Genomic DNA, 22,744 nt, shown 5'->3' with positions numbered 1-22,744 from the left:
AGACAGGCTTCCACTTCCAGCCCAGCCAGTAAAGAGAGGGTGCAATGAGCACTTCCTTCTACATCTTTACAGAAGGTTAGCTAGGGTTCCTATGAGGTGGCAGACAGTATGATTTTATGTCCTATCTGCAGAGCAGTGACACTAAAACATAACACCAAGGATGCTACAATCATCTCATTAAATTTAGGCAGTATGGGAAGGGGGAGAGGAGGCATTATTATCATTCTGTAACCACAGAGTTTAAAAAAAAATAATCCAAGAATACTGTATATAGAAAAAATAAGGACCCTAATTCAATTTACTATCTCATGGCAAAAAAACCCAGACTATACCCACTGTTTCTGGCCCAGAGGTAGGTTTCTGCTTCCAGCTGCTGAGTTTGAGGCACCATTGTTCCAGGCTGAGCTGTAGCCCTTCCTCAGATACAAGCACTCAGCTTCACAGGTTAAGCTTGGTCGGTGAAGACAATCCTCCCACTAACAAAGGGCATTCCTTAGCAGCAGCCTACATGGCCAAAAATCAGCCCTTAAAGCACCATATATAAAAGGAGTAGGGAACAGGGTATTTTTCCCTTAAAAAAAGCCCCTTCCAAAAAAAAAAAAAAAAAAAAAGGTGCAACTAGCAGCCTACTAATTCTGGTTATATGGGTGGTGGTGGTGACACAGACCTGAGACTCGCCTGATACACATCTCAGGAAGCATGTGGTTGCCAATTTTCTGTGGGTCACCAAGCAGTATCATCTTCACTGTACACAATGACATTGAAATTTCAGTTCCTCGGCCCTCAAATATGAAATATAGTATTCTACTTGCCTTCTGGGAAAGCAAAGTAATTTATTTTTTGCCCTCTCTCAAATTCACTGCCTGATGTGACTCCTTAAATACCTATTCAACCTTTCTCTCTCTCCCTTAATTTTTTACAGGATACAGCCTAGGCGATCTCTATGACTATTAAAAGTATGTCTTTATAAAAGAAATAAATGCACAATTCTCCCCTTCATTCCTCTTCTACCTGCACCAAACCTAAATATCAATCTGGTTTCAAGGGAAAAGCAAATGTTTACTTGGCAGGGAAAGAGAAGAAAAAGCAGCTCTAGCACTGAATCTATTGTGTCCCATCACCTCTTTAATCAGTCCTACTGCCAATGCATTTTTCAGTAATGTGCATGCCTGGATACAAAAGGCAAGGTAAAGCAAATTCTGAGTGTCAGTAGTAATTTGCAGGGGGTTTCAAAGGAAGCAGGGTCAAATACTGCCAGGTTGAAGACAGCAGCACCCATGTTCTATCGTTCTTAGTTTTTAATGCATGAGTTTGTTATCCAGTTTACCAGGAGGGGGCTTTTGCAAAAAAAAAAAAAAAAAGGTGGGTTTCCCTTCATGACTACCTAGCATCTAATTATTAGTGTGCTTCCAAGTGTTTTTTTAACTTTGCTTGTCATCTCATTTACAAGTGAGGCAGTACTGAAATTCCTTAGAAACAGAATATGACATCACAAGAAGATATTGCAGAAGCTCTCCCTCTATGTCCATTTCTATTAGTCTCATCATCCATAACAAGTGTTTAAAAAGCAGAAAAACAACCATGATGCATAATGCATTGTGTCACGATGCATACTAATTAAAACCCCTCCCCCGACTCCTGAGGTTTAAAATCTTTCCAAGTAAGCATTTCAGCGGAAAGGCTTTGACAAAAATGCCATTTAGGGACTTTCAAATTTACAGCTACGCAATTTGTCATCATTTAGATTCACACGAAGGTTTAAAATAAAAACAACAGCAAAAGGAAGACAATACACTGCAATTCTGCACTCGATGAACCTCCTGTTGACTAAAAACCCCTATGCCTGGCAGTAAGAAAAGTTATTAGCCTGCTAAATTACACACAGAATTGCTGTATTTTTCCCACAGAATTCTTCTATTTGAAGAACATAGAGTATCCCATGTTCAAGTATTAGCAAAGGTTACTTGCCTTTGGAATATTGATTACACAACCCTTGTGGGAATTAGTTCACTTTTCCAAAGCAAATTAAAGATCTGAAAAGCAATTCTCAACTTAACTTCAAATGCAGTTATTTAAAAATGGATGATTAACGCAATTACCGGCTGGCGCAGAGAGCGCAGCTTTCCAGAGGCAGCCAGCAGAATTCACAGTTAATGCTGAAATCAGATTACCTTGAAAGAGCTCCCTTGATCCAGGGAAGAAAAAATAAAATTGATACCTGGGAGCTTATCTCTCACCTGAATAACACGTAGTTCTTTCTAAACCATTGCAGTTGGATGTGCATGTTCAGGGTTTCTGGGTTTTTCAGACTTAAGTACGGAGGGACAATTTGTTTACTTGCATCCCCATGACTTGCACTTCATTCAACTCCAAGGTTTCCAAAGGGCCTCCTGAACAATGCTAACAGCGCTAAAAAGCAGCATTTCTGTGGGCTATTTCCTTTAGTAATGATTCTCTCAATAGTAAAATAGTTTGTTTTGTCTTAAGGCTTCCATATAGCAACCACCAGCATGGAATAATTAGGTCATGTTCCTGAGCACAGTCATGCTAACATCTTTTGAGGACCCTCTTTATTACTTGGTGAGGAACCAGCACTCATTCCAGCCAAGTAAATTTCCCTGACATCATAACTGAGAACATAAAGCAAAACAGGGATTTTAGCTTAGGTCTTCTGCCAAGCCACCTAACACTGCTCTTCTGCCTAGTTATAGAGCCATTAAGTTCAAATACACTTTCAAAATCTATGCAGAAATATTTCCACTGAAACTTTATGTCAACTGCTACTCAGTTTTAAAACACCAATACATACTTCTGCTAAAATAAGGATTTGATGACACTAGTAATACACATTTTAGAGGTAATTATTTTAATGACATTTTTTCCTATTTCAGGTACTAAAAGTGTACCAGTTTTAAATCTTTAGCAGATAGCATAAGTGAAAATGAGCTGTAAATCCCCAAAACTAAAATGTTGCTGGGAGCACTACTTATGACTTGTCAATCAGTATGTCTGAAAGTATATCAGTAGTCTCTAAAGTGGTGAGTTTTTTTCCTTTAGTCACACAAATTAGACCACAGGCTATGAGCAAAAAATTCCTGTATTTTTTATATAGTTCTATAAAATAGTTATACAATACCTTTTTTGTTGACCAAATGAAATGACTCCATGATTTTTATTTTTTTTTTAATGAATGGAGAGAAGGGTAGGCTAGCAAACACAAGTTTCTACTTAATACTATATTATATTGGTTTTCATATTCCAATTGATGTCTTAATGAATTAGGCAACTGTGTAATGGCAAATGCAATTGTTTGACAGACCCAAAAAGCAAGGAGTTGCTGTCAAGAACAAGCAATTCCTTGTTATGTGTACTAGAAGATTTATGACTTTTCTGTAACGTAGCAGTGCACAAAATCAAGTACCTCTATTAATGTTTATCACTTAAAAAGATCTCTATAGGCTATAATGCTGCCTCAGTCTTATTTCCTGGGTTCTGGAATACCACAGCTTTCTATGATGTGGAACAAACTGTGTATCACCCATTCCAAATAGAGGGAATTTTGAGTTATGGCAAGTCAGTTGTGAAATTTCACATAAAAAGTGGACTTGAAAAACATCTCCGGCTGCATTTAGTGCTTAAGAAGAAAGTAGTAGGTCTCTTTCCTGAACTACACATGCATGTTGTCCTTCTCTAAATAAATGCCATAGCATCATCCAGAAAGGAGTCTTGATTTTGCCACAGAGCTTGGAGTTCATTAATTGTGGCTATAGCATTTATCTCCTGGAATAAATCCCAAAGATCACTTACATGCATAAAAAGGTGTACACTGGATCACCACCAACTGCTCATATCCAACACAAGGCATCTGTGTTATAACTAAATGGCTAAAATGGGGGAGAGTTTAAGAGACAGGTTTAAGAGACTTAGAAACCAATTCCTTGTGTGTTTTGAGTCAAGTTGTGCAGCATTTGAGGACTAACGCAGACACTTTGAGGCAGATATGATACACTGGCTACAGTCTCATAAATGAGAGAATTAAAATGTTTTAGTTCACAAAGAGAAACAATTCATGTAAGACACACTGTTTCACTATTTTATTGATGCATCACTGTTGATGTGATTTGTCCCTTGAGAACCTCAGTTGTGAAAAGACATTTTTGCAAACATTTGTACACATGATCGTGTACCACAGCACAAATAATTAAAAATCACTTTGCTAGGACCTTCACCTTCGTTATAACTTTTCATGATCAAAAGTTGCTCAAGTAAATGGGTTTTTGAAGGTACGTATGTTCATTTTGAAATTGCATGCCAAACTTTGGTTTTGAGGTATTAAATTTTTTTTTCTTTGATATCTTCTCAAAGAAGTTTATTTGCTAGAGTTGCCAGTAAAACATGACTGGTCCCAGATGTAAGATTTCTGGTTGATAAAATTAAATCACTCCAATTCTCTTTTCTGTGGAAATTTCATTGATCTGATCTGTGATCTCTTTTTTTGCCAGAATGCATTTTTCTGAATATTCTTTCTAACCATTCTCCCACATACACAACCCACGATGATGAAAGCTCAGGCAGAACTTGAAAGAAATATTGACTTTGTAGAAGCACATTTATTTTCATTAAGTCAGGTTTTCCAAGAGGGAAAAAAAGTAAGTCACTCCAGGTGTTTGAATCCAAGCTTCTTTCTGGCAGAGCTGAAGTAAAAATTTTTATTCAATTTTAGTCATCTCTAAGGATGGATCATCCTGAATATTTACATTTCTGGTGTGACATTTCTGGAAAAGGCCAGAAAGGGGAATGGTAGGAGAAAAATGAGTTTAAATACAGATTAATTGCTGTCCTAACTTTCAAACCAATTTGCTGGGACTGATAAGTGTTATGAGAAGACAGCAGAGAGAGCCCTTGGTATGAGAGAGGACAGCAGGAAGAAGTAAACTTTCCTGCTGATGTGAGAGCTAGTACAGCACTAGCAATTGTTAATGCAAGAGGAAAAAATAAAAAATGGGAAAATTTGAATTTCTGTGCCCTCCAGCCAAGATCTTCCACACATGGGTGGCCAAGAGTACAAATGCATACAGTAGCTAAGTAGTTTTGATTCACTAATTCCACTTTGAAAACATAGCATATGGGTTATCCAGTGCGGTTTTTGATGTTTCCCCCCTGCCCCCTCTTCCCAGATGATCTTATTTCTGCTCTGTTTAGTTGCTGTTTCTAGGCATTACTAATTGTTGTTAATGGCAAATGTAGTCATCTGCTCATGGACCCAAATCCAAGAATTAGCTGCAAGCTTTTTTTTTAAAAAACTTTTTTTTTCCTTACTTTTTGGTTTTTTTAAGAAAATATTCAGGTTTATGCCAGAGGAACACTTTCTCATTCTCATATCCTCCTGTCCCTCTCTCTTTCTCTTGAAGTATACAGAAAATAGTTTCTGCAAAGAACAGAGAACTGAGACACATACAAAGTACAGGAAGTTTTCAGAAATGAAGACTGGACAGGACTCAAGTGCATGTACTTCTTCCAGGCTACACATTCATAGGAGCTGGAGGCAGTCTAACACAAGTCATACTTTTAAGCAAAAACAAGACAAGGAAAGGGCTGATAAAATTTTCTGAAGAATGCCTGGTACTTCCCTGTCCAACAGAGAAGATGCAGTTTCTGAAACAAAGAAAGAACCAAACCAAAACAAACAAACAAAGAGGTCTTAGTAGTCAAGGATGCAAACTATATATACAGGCAAGGTTGGCGAGTGGGCCAGGATGCCAAAAAGAAACCTTGAGATTATGGTCTCCCCAGTGTTGGCATGGGCTTCAAATCTCATGAGAGGGGCAGTGTGGCCCCAATTTATGGACTTCTTTGTCTTCTCTCTCCTTCCACTTGAAATCATTTGCAGCCTTGACTACCCTACCACAACTCCAACAACTCTGAAGAACAACCTGATCTACAGCAACAGATCTGATTTAAAACAGCAGGCTCAAACTGTAATCAAACAAACCAGGTAACCCCAAATACCTTGAGAAAGTGTGAAGGTCAGGGAGAGAAGTAGAAAGAAAGTTTTACATCTATTAAAACCAGTCAAGGAAGCGTGACTGTTTCCCAGAAAGGACAATACAGGTGTCAGGCTGAATAACAACAATCTGACAAATTTGTTGGTACTAAGGGTTGTATCAGCATATACCTGCAACAAAAATTAAGGAAACCTTCAATGCCAAGTTTGAAAAGGAGAAGAAAATTTATCAGGTTTCTTTGCAAGACCTGGGAGACTTAAACTGATGTCAAAGCTACATCTCATTTGCTGTTCCCCCTGTTAGAGACAGACCCTGTTCTGAATCCCTCTTTGTATGTTAGTAGCTACATGAAGGTGGGAAGCCAGACTAACTACACTGCAGTCACATTTGGAGCAGAGCTTAATGTATTTGGGAAGAGGTTACACACCTAAAATAGCAACAGCTCATCTTGTGGATCTAGGAGGTGCCATCCTATCCACTGCTACCCATTTTCATATGAAGGCATCACAGGAAACCATGACTTAAATAGGCAATGATAGTAGCAAAGAAGGGTGTTGTGGTTTTGTGCACAGTAGGTTTGGAGATGTTGCCCCTTCCATGTTAGCTTAAATTTCCTTCTCCAATGCAAATCAGTACTGACCTCTGCTGCTGGATTATCAGCATGTGTACTTGACTAGGGAAAGAGCAAGGACTATGCAGTGACAGAAATGGCACTTTCAAAAGAGTATTCATGCTGCAGAATATGAATTCCTCTACATCTAGAAGTCTGAAGCTCTAAGAATATTTATATTAACCCAAAAGAGTGTTTGTCAGGTGGGCAGAAAAAGTGTCCCCACTACACAGACAGGGAAGTGAGCTACAGACCTTAAGGGAAATACTTTGGAGTACCTCACCTTCCACAGATCTTTTGCTTGTTTCCTGCCTGGTTATCCTTCCCCTACTGTAAGACCACCTTCACCTCTCTCTGCTGTGGAGGACCACACAGAGGACATCTGCCATAAAGAAAAAGAACAGGCATACAATTGGGATGGAATATGGAATGGAGTATCTAATGCACTTCCCACACACATTTTAGCTTATTTTGCAGTTATGTCCTCAGGTCACAAGCTTAAGTAGCTTACCCAAGGCTAGGCAGTGTCTGAGGACCCATCCACATGGGGATACTCAGGAAATGAATCCACAATTAAACTTTAAAAAAGAATGAGCTAAGCAGCATCCTAAGCTAGCACTTTCATTCAGAATTAGAGCCTTAATTCAGCTTAGCCTAATTCTTTCAGCTCTAAAATGGGGACGTTGACACAAGCCTACTTCCAGATCTATTTATCTGAATCAGTTGAAGGCATTACTGCCTCCAGCCAGTCATCACTGCTTTCCAGATGGAAGTTCCTACCCCACACTACTATGTGATTCATGCTACCTGCTTACAGACAACTATGTCAGCTGCAATTTGAACCAGGAGGTTTGCGTTCATCTGGGCTCTTACTGAAAGGGACCACTCACACAAACCATGACTCTTGGGGTCACCTGCAGGGGCAATAACCCAACACCACCCCCCATGTACCAGTAGACAGCTGTAGGTTGTAACATCTTAAATCTGCACAGAAGTTTACAGAACAAACATCTGCCTCCAGGGAGTGGGAGCCTGGGATACTCACCCAACTAACCAAGGCAAAAGTGTAAACTGGTGAGCCAAGGGTAAAAGCAAAACTCGCAGGGCAGGGTCCCTGGAAAAGGATGAGGTGGAATTCATTGACAAGGCATATATTTCTTTAAACTAGGAGCTTGAAGAGATCCTATATTCAATCACTGCTGCAAAACCATGCTTCAAACACCAACAGTATGAAGGTGCTTTTGGCCTCTGTGACCTTAATTATGGAGACTCATTTACCCCATGTCATTTTATAGCTGGTAATAGATTGTAGCATGCCAGTCGCCTCACAGGTAAAATTGTTTCCTAGGCAGTCTGAAAGGAGTGAAATAAGATGTTATAGGAGCTCTATGAATCTCTGACAGCTTTTAAGGTAAACAAAGGGAGGGAGAGGGAAGGAAAAACATCCTTTACATCCCTACTCCCTTGCTCTACCTTCCCACACCTGGGGTACTGAAAAGCAAAATCCCCCTAGACAGGTCTTGGCAACCCTGTGTTCAATCTGTCTCACACTTCCCCTGAGATAAATTCAGCAGAGGGAGAGAGGGGGAGAGTGAGGGAGGTTGCAGCTTGATGGGTTTGGGGTTTTTTTTTTTTGCACTGTAGAATGGAAACAAACCAAAGTATTTAAATTTAGCATCCTTTCTCTTAACTCAGGCCATTCAGTAGACTCTGACAGAGGAAGACACTAGTGTCTACCTCCATTAAAACTGAGGTGTCTACCTATCTAGCTGTGTAACTTCTGTTTATATTTATTACTCAAAGCCAAAGTGTCTCCTCTCTAAAAGTTTTTTGGTTTTGTTGTTTTGTTGTTTTTTTCTTTTTCTCCCACATGTAGAACCTGGTGACATGAAATTTGATAACCTAAAAATCCCTGACCTCAAAGACAAAGAAAGCAATGCTGAAGCTAAGCATTAATCTCTTAGCTGCACCAAGGTTATAAATTCAGTGTGTTCTTCTTTCTACACCCTTGCAGGAGATTATCTTCTACATATGACATGCAAAAATAAACCTGGATGAAAAGGGGAGGAAAGCAAGTAGGAAAGCAAGGAGGAAAAAACAACCTTCCAACCCTCTCTCTCTCTCCCTTTCTCACACACAGAGAGAAAACTATTTGTTCTGCAAAGAAACCGAAATGGTTTCTGGACCAAAATGTATTTCAGCTTTGGAAAATAGGGAATTATTTGGGAAAATTACAAGCCAGAATGGAAACAGGACTTGGCCATACCACAGCTTTTTGCCTTGTTAAGCTGTGAATGGGATGTGAGGTGTGTGTGTATTAGCAGAAAATAAGATTGAATGCTTTTTTCCCTCTTTTTTTTTAAGCCTTAGGAACACTCAGATCATCTAGGGGGAACCTATATAGGGCTGGTTCTGTTCAGTAGAGCATGGAGACAAAGAGCCCTTTCCTCTGTTTCCCAACATCAAAAGGAACCGTAGTGTTTTTAATATAAAAAATCCATTAGGTACAGAAAAAGGCAAGAGCCTCATATCAAGCTGCAAACAGAAATGCTTAAGCACAAGGCATTCAGGCAATGGAAATGCATTCAGAGCGTTTAGCACATAGGATTAATCGAATTATAATTTAATCATCTGATCAAACACTAATTAGCATAATCACTTGAGGGGAAAAGCTGCTAGAGGAACAGACGAAGAAACACCTTGGGCACCCAGCACATTTTAGTGACGCAAGAGCATGCACAGATTTTTATTTCTTCTTCCTTAATAAAACACAACAGAGATTGAGGATCATAGTGCTGAAGAAGCAGTTTAAATATTCCAGACCTAGATCACATACAGCTCTCCAGCATGGAAGCTGTTGAAGCTGAGTCTGCAAACTATAGTTTATTCAGATTTAAGGAAAAGCTGTAAAACCACAGGAACACTGCACTACCCTGGTTTGCTATAGGAAGACTTGAGCATGAGCACAGATTTTAGCCCACAGTGCCCCATTATAATCATCCCTTACCGTTTTCCCTGGAGTCTCCCACATGAATGTTTAACTATAGATCTCTTAGATGACCTTCAGGGATACAGCAAAGTATTAGTGTCCTTTTACAAACTGCATTTGAAGTAATTAGTCTAAATCAGCTGGGGTTTTTTGGCTCGGAGCTGGGGAGAATGGGAAAGCAAGAGATATTAAGGGGCCTCTCTAAAGCTGTGTAATATTGTCTAGCTTTCCTGGTAAAATCATGCCACTTTTCAGGAGCAGAAATATGGGGAGACCAGAAAATCACCTGATATTTATCCATACAATAAAATGACACTTCTATCTGGAAGGTAGGCAGGAAGAAATGTACAGACAGAAGGAAGCCTGGAAGATTGTATGGGAAGGAGGATGGGGGGAAAGCTGGATGTTAGGGGAAGAGGATCTTAGGAAGTGTCTTTTGTTTGACTTTTTATACAAGAGAATGCAATTGAATTGTTAAGAGTAAGTATTTAGCTTTTCAAATGGATAATTTGTCTAGACACAAAAAATGCTTAAAAGTAATGAATTGCAACATTAATAGATAAGATTCGACTCAGAAAAAAGTCTCCTATAATATTATGTCAGGAACCAAAATGATGAGCTGCTTACCTACATTTTAAAGACACCAGATCATATGGTCTCAACTGTGAGCTAATTTATATTGATTATATCCCTCTTATAGAGCTATTATTTACAATGACTTCTCAGAATGAATGCACATTAGTAAAATAAGGTAACCAGTAACAGCATAAGTCCAGTTTACCCCAGATTTTATCCATACAGGGCACCCTGCTATGTGCAATCATTATGAGGAGCCTGGAAACCCTCACAAGCCTCACATGCAGCTCTTCACTGCAGCTGATGACTCCAGAAATGACCCCAGCAGCAGACAGCAAGTCACTTTAAAGCACTGTCACAATTTAATAAGTGATTGATAGATAAACTAATAAAAGGCAATACATTAGTTTCTTACTAGCATAAAGGCAGAACCACCATACTGTACGCATCTCTGGCTCAAAAAGACAGATCACCTACCAACATACATGGAATCCACTTAATTAAAAAGTTATAGGAATCTAATTAAAAAGTTAAAAGTTTTTAAAAATATCTTGAGCAGGTTTACAATTTAGCTTTAAATTCTCATTTGTTTCTTTCCAAGCAAAAACTGAAAAACAAAGCCAGGAAATTTTATATCACCTCACAAAACACAACATTATGTCAAAGAGAGAGGGGAGCAACACAGAGCTGGTAATGCTCCTTGAGACTGCACCACCATCAGAGGTAGGCTGAGACACAAGGCAACAATCACCATACCCCCAAACCCATCCCTACATCTCTCTTCCCTTCCTGCCTGCCCCAAGAGGCCAGGAGTCCTGAGCCAAATGGCAGCACCTCCAGCTGGCATCAGAAGTGCAGCTCACCATATCTTCCACTCTCTAACCTTGTGAGAGATTTATGTCATAACGCCTTCACTTGCCTCTTGCTAGCTCTTTAATACATGTCACTAATTTTAAATGAAGTTGTCTGAGCACAAGGCCAAACGCATACGCCTCAGGAAATGCCAAGGCTAAGGCGCTCAACCAGCCATAATCCCCTACTCCAGTTACTCCAGTGTGTGCCTGCGTCAGGGCCTACAGTAGCAGGGATGATGTGGGGAAGAGTAACTGCACCACACAGTAGTCAAACAAGGCTTGTTACCTTTGAACATGACAGAAACACAATGCACTGATCAAAATAGTTCCCAAAACTTCTTGAAATTATGTAGCAGTCTCACTACTATTAGTTGTGGGAAACATTTTCAAATCTCATCACCTCCTTTTGTAATTACTAAAAATCACCATTCTTTTCTCCTATAGAAACACATTTTGAGATGTGGTAGGAATGCAGTAATTGCTTTTATCCACTAGGATATTATTTGCTTTTTAACATAATAAATATGCATTGAACTGAGATAGACACATTGTCTTCAGACAGGCATTTATTTTCCTCTGCATTGCCTTCACGTGTGCCACCCGTTCAGACATTCAAAAAGGCCTCTAGCTCTGTCACTAGTGAAGCAAACGCAGCTTGAGCGCATGTAGCACTTTAACAGGACAGTCACATCTCTCTAAAGCTGCACTGCTCCTTCTCAAGCATGAACACACTAGCTAAAGGCAATAAAAAACAGTGAAGAAAAGAAGAGTTTGGACAGGGTTTTTACTCTAGACCAGGACAGAAAAGCTAAAACCTAATCTTTCCTTTTTTCCCCAGGAAAAAAAAAATAAAATAACCACATTCCCTACTCCAGGCTATGTTCCCACCATATCTGTACAGTCTTCCTCGGGATTTGCTAAGCAAGCAGCTCTCCAACTTGCTGTAGAGACAAAGAGCTGCACCCTGGTGGGGCAGCAACCTAGTGCACCGGAGACATCCCCCTCTTCCCAGCCTGGATCTCGGGAGTCGGCACCTGGAAAGGGCCCCGGGAGCAAGGGTGGGTGCCTGGGCACATGCGCTGAGCAGACCCCATTGCACCAAACCTGGCAGTCCCAGCTCACAACAGCTGAACAACAAATCACCACTGCCAGTGCTCCTCTGAAAGCCTGACAGGGCAACCTCTTTTTCCAAGGATTAATTATCTCCCTCCTGCCCAATAAAGGAGCTCAGCTCCTTCCTTTTTTGCTCAAACAAGGGATTCATGCATTCTACCCTACAGCTGTGCTGACATTTGTAGGAGTGCTTTCTGTCCTTGATCCTCTTCACTCTTCCAAATCCATGTTACCTTAGAAGAAGACGACCTGGGGAGAAGAAAAATATACTTTTTGCTACCAAAACAAATAACTAAAAATAAAGTGGAGATGTGAAAAGTTGAAGGCCTCAGATTAAGCCTATATGACTGGTGAAATAGCATGAGCAGACACCAGTGAAAGAAAAAGCTGAACGCAAGCAGGTGAAGGAAAAGGGCAGTTGGGAGTCTGAGCTGCTTTTGCTCAGCACAGCAGGATCCATGTAGAGCACCAGCTTCCTCCCTGGCATAGATCAGCAGCCAAGATAGAGCCATGGGGACCAGCACTGGGGAGTCTCAAAGCCACAGACTGTTTTGTTCCCCACCCAAAGTTCCTGCCCACAGGGAAACAGGCTCACTCTTGCCTTCCACACTGCAAACACAGAAGCCAAAATTTTGGAATCTCCTGCAATAAGCCATCTGTCTCAGACTTGGCCTTCAGAGACTGATATCCTCCTGTCCCAAAGGGCTTCAAGCTCTTTGAGTACCCTTTCTTCTCTTATCATGCTTTGCAATGCCATCTAGGTACCCATGTAGTTTCAAGCTTTTTCCTCCCTTGCCCTCCCCACTAAAAATCCTGTTCATACCTCCTTCCCTCCTTCTCCCTTAAGCATCTCTGACATCTTTTAAAATATACATTTACAAAAAGTTGAGAACAAAAAGCTCCAGCCACAGCTGACACAATAAAAAAACACAGCAAGTATCACCCATCACTCAAGTTCTATAGTGAGATGAATTCTCTGTGCTTCTCCCCTTTTCCCTTGCAATGATAAAAAATCTGTTTTCTAGAACCTCTGCACAAAAGGGCTGTGGAAAAGGTTGTCATGGTGAAAGAGAAACCTTCAAGATACACAACAAAACCAGGAAGAAAGGTACAAAGAAAAGCTTCCTGGATATATGCAGCTAAAAGCATGAACTAGTATAACACAACTAATTACTGTAGACATCTGGAAATCACTTTAATATGCCCCAAAAATTTCTACATTAAATGTCTATGGATATATGTAGATAAATTGCGCTTCAGAGATGGCCTCCCAAATTAACTCCTTCATGCCATGACATAACAATTAGCTTTATGCTTTAACATTGCAGTTGAAACTCAAACTATGCTTAACTTGCCTAGAAATAATGCATGAACTGGCTTTTAAACTGCCCCACAGAAATCTACCTAACAGGGAGAATGGAGTCAGCTGGAGAACATACAATGCATGCTGGAGAGTGAACCACTGAATGCTTTTTCTGCTTAAGCTGAGGTCCACCTAAAGCCTGGCTTGCTTGAATAACACCTTTTCTGCCAAGGGGCATCAGAATCTGCTTTTCATAACAAAAATGACTTTGTCAAGGACTTCCTCTCTCCTTAGCTCAAGCCAGAACTGATCTAACAGTATGTCACATGCTCACCTTTTTGCTTTCAAGAGACTCGACTCTATGCATTCAACCATACTTTCCTGAGTAAGGGCTAAAATCCCAAATAACAACATTCTCACAGAAAACCCTAAAGAATTCAGAAGGTGAAACAGAAAAAACCAAAATTATCTACAGTGATTTCTGGTAGAAAAAACAATCATGCAATAGAATTTAACAAAAACAAGCGCTTGCATTTCTCACATCACTTTTCCACAGCCTAGAAAAAAGCAACGAGCTAATTTTTTGGGCCACTCAGATTCTACCATGTGGTTTATGCAGTCCAGTACATACTCTAACAACAACATGTGGGTTATTCTATATCCATTCATATCCCAGCTAGCCTTCCTTGTCAGCTTAACCAAGATCCACATGTCAAAGACTAACATTTGGTATCTGAACTCTATGCTAACTAATAAATCTCTAGGAAACTCACTGAATAGCAATGTATTATCATGGAGATGTTACTAAACAGCAGAACTGAAAACACACAAGGAGCTTTAAACTCTTTTTTCCAAGACAATTTCCATCAAGTCTCTTAATTCTGTGGCAACTCTAAAATGCTGAGCGACAAACACCCTTAGTGTGCAGGCTTAGCATAAGCCACTCATCTGCAAAACCACATGGGAGGATTTCATGCCCACAGATATTTATATAGACAGAGCAACCCTACAGTCTTATCTATAGAACTGCTGTGAGTAGATTATGTAGGTACTATTCACAGCTACAGTGAGATATAATTATATTCCAGTTGTATTGAAAGATCCCTGATCTTTTCAAGAATCATGCTCCTGGTATTCTTAAAACATTGGAGGGATCCCCAAAATGTATTAAAAAATTACTTTAGATGACAGAAGTTACTAGGAATCGTTTTCAGTCTAGTACAAACACAAATCTTAAACCATAAATCTTCTGCATGGGATTACTGTGTAATTAATAGGAAGAAAATAGCATCAGTATTCTTGGACAGCAAAGCACACGCCAGATTTTCCAGACACAGTAGCTTTTAAGCCATTACAAGCTATATAGATTTACACAATTATGTATGCATAAATATATATATGAAAATATCAGAAGGAACTAGACCTCTGACATACTATTAAAGAACCCTGTGAGCATGATGGTTGGGCTTCAGATCACATCGTGGAGTGCAGATAGAGGCTCTGAATGTTAACCAGGCAAATAATTTCTCAGATGGTCCTTCTATGCACCTTTTGTATCTGCTAAATCTACAAGTAGCAGGGTGCTATTTTCAGATGTGCTCTCAGGCTGCCCTGTGGCCTGTGATCCTGCAGGCTTTGTCCTTCTGGAAGCTTCAGCACATCAGTGATTCAGCTCAGGTCGCCGGGCTGCTCTCTCCCTCAATTACTAGGAAGCTCCAGGGAGGTTGGTGTTTAGTATGGAGGTGACTCTCTTTTCTCAAAGCCTTTGCATTTAAAAATGGCTTTCTATAAATAGGATTGCTGGCTCACTCTTAAATCTTACTACCTGCCTTCTAAGTAAAAATAGCTTAAATAGGGATGCTGGGAAGACTTGTTAATCTTTGTCATCTTGTCTGTCCATCTATTTGCTTTTTTGGGGTTTTTTTTCTTTCCTTAGTATGTACCATAACATTTGTTGCCCACTGCACTACGAAAGGTGGAGTTGGTGGAACACATATTGATATACCCTAGTTTTACTTTTTCTGATGAGTAGCCAAATGATCTAATGGAAGCCAGAAAATATTTGTGAGCAACAAGAATTTTTTAGTGAATGGCAAGAAAAGCCCACAGTGCTAACAAGCACCTGGGGAATCTGTGGGTTTTTCTTAAAGAGGTTCTCTTCACTGCCCTAAAATATTGTACTGTGAAAGACTCTCATGAAATACCTCCCATTTCATGTTGTTTTACTTTAGAAAACATCCATTGTTTGAAAAAATGCTTTCAAGACAAGGAGGTGAAGACTGAGAAGACAGGGTTTCTTTTAAAAAATAATAATTTTAAATCTCAATTGATTTCATAACAGGTTAAAGGAAATGGGAAGGAAATGTTGATTAAAAAGGATTGAAACATCTTGAATCATATTGTCAAACAAGTAATCTAACTGCATCCACCTACACATTCACCTTGAAATAATTAGGTGTTTGGATCTACAAAGTTGTATTGTTGTAATGAATTTTTTTAGTACTTTTACAGTTTCAATGAGTCAAAAAAATAACTGTACAGTAGAATAATTAGTTGAATATATTTTTTTCCTTCCTTCTCCAGCTTTTAAAGTGAAAGCTGGAATTAGAGTTTTCCTACCACAAAGCTGAGTGAGTCCTAGACTGAGAGACTGATGACATCCTCCAATTAAAATCGAAGTGTAAATTACTGGTATATTTAACAGGCCTTGATCCTACACACATCTTAACTAAAGTAAAATAGGAGAAAGGAAAGAATGAAAGAGCTGCATCTGCTCCCTGCCCACCCCACACCCCTCCCCACAGTGTTTCAGTTTCATTGCTTTTTTGCCCCCTCCTCTCCCCTCTCCTTTTTTGTTTGGGTTTTGGTTTTTTGGTGGTTTTTTTTGTTTGGTTTTTTTTGTTTTGGTTTGGTTTTTTTTGTCACTTCAGTGTTTTTTAAATAGGTAAAGGAGATTATTTCCCCAAACAACTCCTGCACATGCGAGAGCAGCATATTCAAGACATTCATCCATGCAAAGACAGAAAATGTTGAGGTCCAACCTGAGCCCAGCTGCTCCTGTAACCAGAGCCCTGCACAGTGCATGAGCTGGAGGAACTTTCCGGATGAGCTACTCAAAGCCCAGAAGATTTTCCCGAATAATTCGGTTTACTGGTACAATACAAGACAAAAGTTTACTGAAGCCCAAACACAATTCAAATCAATTTCTGAACTCTTCCAGATGCAGCAGCACTGAAAAGATGCCACTGAAATCACAGCGCAGAGCTGCCAGCTATTCCAACGACAGGGGTTACGGGTTTGTTTTTACTGCTCGTGGAGAGCTCAGCCACCCTTCAAACCGTGCCCCAAAACCCCTTCATCCTCACACACCCCCGCTGCTCTGTGCGACGGGAGAAGATGCAGCGTCCACCCGTTACAATTTAGCCATCACTGGTACACAAACGCAGACACCAAATGCCTCCTCCTCCGGCTGCTCGGAGCGGTGGCGAGACCCGCGGGGTTTGCTGCCCACTAGTGTCGGTGGCCCCGGCTCCCGGTGCCGCGCAAGCAGCGGCGTGCGCTGCCCGCTCCGGGGGGAGGGAACCCCGGCCGGGGAGAAGCCCGGCTGGCCGGCCCCGAAACCTGGGCTCCGGTACACCCTTTGCTGAGGAGAAACGCTTCTTTTGAAAAGGAAAAGGAGATTTCCGGCGTGCTCTCACTGCTTAGGTGTAACAATTTTTCTCTGCTTGGCATCTTGTGATTAATTAATGGTTATTCATAGCTTGAGTAACAGCAGGTTGCAAACATTATCGGCTGCACTGTGCCATCGACAAACATGAAGCAAACTAAATGCTTTCTGCACATGCATTAAACTTTCTAAGGTAAGGATTTGGTTACGTAATTGCAGATAAGCTATGCATGTATTATAACGTGTTTCTACAGCCGGAGAAGTTTTCTCTGGTCCTTAAATGTTTTAACTCCAGCATTGAGAGTCACCATTTTCTTTGGAGAGTGTCATTAGTACCACCTCTGCTTTCACTACTCATTCTTGTCTGGAGCATAACCTCTGCACTCAGTTCAGTATGCTCCTCAATCTCCAATATGCTGCTAAAACCCATCTTGATAGATACACAGTGCAGGAAAATGATTCAAACAGGAAATAATTTTAGTGAAAATTTATTTTTAGTTTTATCTGTACTGTACTGGATACCTCCCGATGCTCCATGATTTCAGCAAAACATCTATGGACAAAGGCATGTAAGAAATGCATCAAGAGAGAACTCTGCAAATGGGTTCAGCATACCTACACCTGAGACTAAATGATACTGAAAGACCATTCCTGAAAACAAGCATCCTAATTCTGAAATAACTTTTACCACAGTCATTACAATAAAGAGTCAGGATTTTGTAGGAGGCCATCCTCCCCTCACAGCTTCCCTAGCGTCTCTCTCCTCCACTTGCAGTTACTGAAATACCCCCTTACTAATTACAACAAGAGACTTTCACTGTTAATTTTACATCCTTGCTTCTGGAATACTTAGGTATAGTAACATGGAGGATTGTACAGATACAGTAACCGTGAAGGTAGCCCAGAAGTGTTGCTCAGGATTGTAACTGCATGACTCAGGCTTTCAAAGTGGTGAATCTAGCTGCAGAGCTCCCACTGATCTCTGTATCGTCCCACTACGACAGCAATGAATTTATGCTTAAGGGTTACCTGTATTTTTAAGAAACTCCCAGCAACGAGAATGTAAAGCCTTTGCAAAATCTACAAAACTTCAGCGAGGTGTTTGTGAAGGTTTTGTTTCAGGACTCAGAAATACTAATTTGATGTAACAGCATGTCAGTATTTCATTGTCCCCAGAGGAAGCTATTTCACAAACATAAAGCCTACCCAGTGACACCGCTCTTATCTAATTTGACAAAATGTATTTGTGCTGAGTGACTGTAGGGAAATACAGGGGCCATTATTGCTATTGTTATTCAAATGGTTTCTATTATCTTCAACAGAAATTTAGCTCTAAACAACAACTACAGGGTTAAACACATAATGTGTGGGTTTATTTTCTAAGCTATTTCTCAAAAAAAAAAAAAAAAAAAACCCAAACCAAAAAACAAACACTAAAAGAACAGATATTAACAACCTTACACATTTTAAAAGTTAAAATTAGAATGAGATGTAACACATAAATGAAAAAAACCCATACTTGTGGTTGTGTTTTAAGTAACTGTAGAATAGTTCCATAAGGGCATCAGAAAAAGCAACAACAGAATCCAAGCATCCTTTAATAGCCAGCCCCCCCAGTCTCCAGGTATAGTCATAAAAGAATACTGCCTACACTCAATGGAGTTCAGACATATAGATAGAATAATGAAAATAGATGTGTACATGACATATCGATTTATATATGCAGTAATTTCCTTCAAGAACATGAATATCAGATATGACACTGCATTAAAATCTGAAATCCTTTAAAAGTACTACTCTCCAACTTGACTCTAATAGTCCAAGAAAGTGTTACTAATAAATAGAATGATGTTCAGTCTTAACATGAAGGTAGGTACCATTTTCAAAACTTTCCTTTAAAGAGATCCTAAATACATATGCATTTTGACATCAAGTATGATGCCAAAACCAAACACATTTCTCAAGTTGCAAAGACTCATCGAACTATCCTCTACATATTTCTAGGATGCTCTCATCTTAAAATACTACTATGCACAAAAACATTTCATTTTCATGATCTAGATTCATAAATATACAGAAGTTGCTGTGTGGCAGTACAAAAATCTATGCAGATGCATCTATCATGTACATGTTATACTATCAGAACTAGAAAAACCTTTGGGATACCAATCCACATTTGACTGTGACCCAAAAAACACATGGATATTGAAAGTGAAATTGCTACTGACTTCATAGATCAAGGAATAAATGAAAGCGATTCTAATAGTATTTCAGCCTCATAAAGCAAAAATTATTCTGTTCTTCAAAAACCCATGGAAAGAAGACTGACTTAGAACATAAAATTTATAGCATCAGTATAATAGAAAAAAATATGTGGTTCTTATTCTTCCTTAAAAGAAGAGAATTCTGGAAAGAAATAGTCCTTTCCTTTACAAATCTAGTTTTAAACAAACAATGGTGGTAAGAGCATGTACTTCCAGGCTGATTCTGCCTGTCTTACTAACAGAAAATCTCTTCCTCCGAGGTGTCTGGCTGAAGAGGATACAAAAGCACAATGCTGCCTGTCATAAATAAACAAATAAATCAATCAGTAAACAAACACATTCTTAACATTAGAACTTGTTGCAGTTGTCTTGCTGCTAGAAGAAATACAAAATCTCGAAGTTGATAGTTTGTGGTTTTTCAAGAGTTTTTCATTTTGTGGTGCTCAGAAGATGAAACTGTTTTAAGATAGCTCTAAATACAGACCCAAGATTCACCTCCTAATTTATGATCTGTCCAGCTACTCACACTGGACTGGCCATGCCTGTCAATATATTTTCTCATCCAGCATATACCTAAGCATATGTGAAGGGACTCTCATCCAGCATTCATCCCTCATTCTCCCTCTGCTAGAGGGAGAATACAATTATTTGTATCTTCCAGGAAAATCTTACACTTTGCCCTGTGCTTCTCTCACAATCATTCAATACAGTAAACATTTTCCTATTCTACCTGCTTTGCCTTTTCTGAGAATTGTGTGTTTAATCTTTCTGATTTAACTATCAGGCTACAACACTATTACAGGCAATTTTACATTCTCAGATCTGAGAAGAGGGAGGCAATATAACAGAAGAGCTAGAATACCAGAGTACAGCATAACTAGTTTTCTGTCCTTAAAATTGCAAGGTTAATATGCATTCTAATAAAAATTATGTGATTTCAACATATTTTCACATATGACATGTTTTTCAGTCACATATATCTGAATGTTCTAAATTACCCCTATCCACTAGTACAAAAATCCAGAAACTACAATAAACGTTTGTCAATCAAAGAGTTAGAAGAATGAAGAGGGGAAAAAAAAAAAGATTTACCCTTGTTCTATCGCCACTCTAATTTCTCCTTCCTAACTTTATAATTGACTGACTCTTCAACATTTTCAGATGATGTAATGGTTATCCGTGCATATTTTTACATAAATGAGGGGAAAATACACAGCAGGTACCATTTTAGTGAAATAATGAAAAGCAAATAATTTTTCAAATATTATTTCTTAAATATATTTTTTTAATTTTTTAGGTGAAAGGAGAGTGCGAATGGAAACAAAAAAAAAAAAAAAAAAAAAAAAAAAGGAACATCTCAGTGATCTCAGTGCAAACGCTTAGGATGAAAGCCCTTCAAATTTTCCTCGCGTACTCAGACTCACTTAGCAAAAATTCTATACTTTCCCAGCTAAGAAAGAAAAAGCACCTCTATCCCCTAGTCTCCGAGCACTTATTCCGAACGAGACAGACATACAGTAACGTGGCTAGGTGACGGGCTGTCACTTCGCTAGGTAAGCGAGTTTCAGTGATTGCAGAGCAATCTTTGCCCTTCTCCTCACGGCTGCTCGCAGCCACCGCGACGCTCGAAACACAAAAGGCACAAAACCCGCGACCCGCTCCCCTTCCCGAGGTGAGGAAAAGGAAGGAGGGGAGAGAGGGAGGGAAGGAGAGAGAGAGAGGGAAGGAGCCCCGCGGCGGGGCCCGGCAGCGCTCACCATGCGAGATGCTGTGGAGCAAGGCGACGGCCAACATCCACATGCCCCCGCCGCTCCCCCGCTCCCCGCTCCGGGCTCGCCCTCGCCCGCCGCGCCCACGGCCGGGCCGGAGCTGCCAGGCAGCGCGCAGCGGGTCCGGCCGCCGCCTCCCTCCTCGCCTCTCTCTCTGCTCTCCCGGCTCTCTCTCTCTCTCTTGCTCGCTCGCTCGTTCGCTCCCTCGCTCGCCCGGCTGGTGCCTGCTCGGAGCCTGCGGGGCCGCTCGTCCGCCCAGCGAGCGCTCAGCCCCGCCTGCAGCCCCGCGGCTCCGCCGACACTCGCCGCCCGGCTCTCGGGCGGGGGAAGAGGCGGCCGGCGGCGGGGGCGGGGGGCGGGTGCGCGGCGCCCAGGTGTGTCCTCGGCTCAGGGAGGCGCCCGCAGGTTGCCGGGGGCAGGGCTACAGGTGACACGGTCCTCCGCCGCCAGCACAGGAGCATCCCTGGCAGCGGCCAGCCCCGAGCCGCGGCCAGCCGGCTCCTCACTCACTCACTCGCTCGCTCACTCACTCACTCACTCGCACACCTCCCCTCGGCCCGGCGGCGGGCGGGCGAGCGGGCGGGCACATCTTCCCTCTCCCGCAGCTCTGCTCCCACTCGTCCCTCTCGCTGCCGACCTCCCCTGCCTGCCGGCCCAGCCCCGGGCAGCGCCGAGCCCAGACACGGCCCCTGCTCGCTCCCAGCCCTCCGCCGTCTTAAAGCACCACAAAGTCTCCACAGTGGAAAAAACCGAGACCAATAGAAGAAGGCAGCAGAATATCCTGCCTCTCAATAGTTGGCTGAACTGCGTCCGTTTGGCATCAGCTGAGTTGTGTATGACTAATGTGTTGACAAGTCGTGTGGGGGGACTGGAGGAGGGGGCCTTCTGGAAGGTCACAGCCTAGACAAGTGAGCTCGTCAAATAATTGACTAGGAACCTGAAAGAAGAAATAATACATATATCTACATTTCCCAGTGCTTACGCAGCTCCAGATACTATTTGGCCTTTCATGTGGTCCTTTTTCTGTGGTAACAAATTCTTTCCTCCTGTACTAAAAGAGTAAATTACAGTCTCTGTAACCAAACTCTAACCAAAAGCATTTTCTGCATCTATTCTTTCTTCACATCTATGTTGTGGTGGTTGCACAAAAAAAAAAAAAAAAAAAAAAAAAAAAAAAAAAAAAAGACAGAAAAAATATTAAATGAAGGCAGCAAAAAAAAAAAAAAATCAATATTGTGAAATACATAACAGCATTAGGGCAACTCTGAATTTAAGCTGTAAGATGAAAAGATGAAAAGCAAACACAACAAAGCAATAAGGAATCTCAACCTACAAAATCCCCAGTGTGGTACCAAACACCAAACAGGATCATTTCACTGGGGGGGGGGTCCTCACAAGACAATTAAAAAAAAAAAAAAAAAAAAAAAGATAAAGGCAGACATTGCCATCCTTCCAACACTCAGTCTTCTGCACTGTAATGAAACCCAAGAAAGAACATCCCCCCAAAAGGCACTGGGATTAACTTGTGCAGAAAGCTCAGCAGCACTGCTGGACAGAGAATAACATATCTGAAGATGTTTCTAAAGCCATATGG

At 40.8% G+C, this 22,744-nt stretch overlaps 1 protein-coding gene across 1 annotated transcript in view; it reads right to left on the bottom strand.

The window, feature by feature from the left end:
- Positions 1–21,784, bottom strand: part of DSCAM (DS cell adhesion molecule) — a 450,058-nt gene extending 428,274 nt beyond the window's left edge. The window contains exon 1 of the mRNA XM_071752599.1: positions 21,139–21,784. Within this exon, the coding sequence (XP_071608700.1) occupies positions 21,139–21,181 (43 nt within the window). The 5' untranslated portion in view covers positions 21,182–21,784. The remainder of the gene's footprint in view (positions 1–21,138) is intronic.
- Between the last annotated feature and the right edge of the window lie 960 nt (positions 21,785–22,744).

This window comes from Heliangelus exortis, chromosome 1 (assembly GCF_036169615.1).
Source record: "Heliangelus exortis chromosome 1, bHelExo1.hap1, whole genome shotgun sequence".
Classification (NCBI taxonomy): domain Eukaryota; kingdom Metazoa; phylum Chordata; class Aves; order Apodiformes; family Trochilidae; genus Heliangelus; species Heliangelus exortis.
Note: the sequence above shows the minus strand (reverse complement) of the source record. Positions and strands in the feature narration are given on the sequence as shown.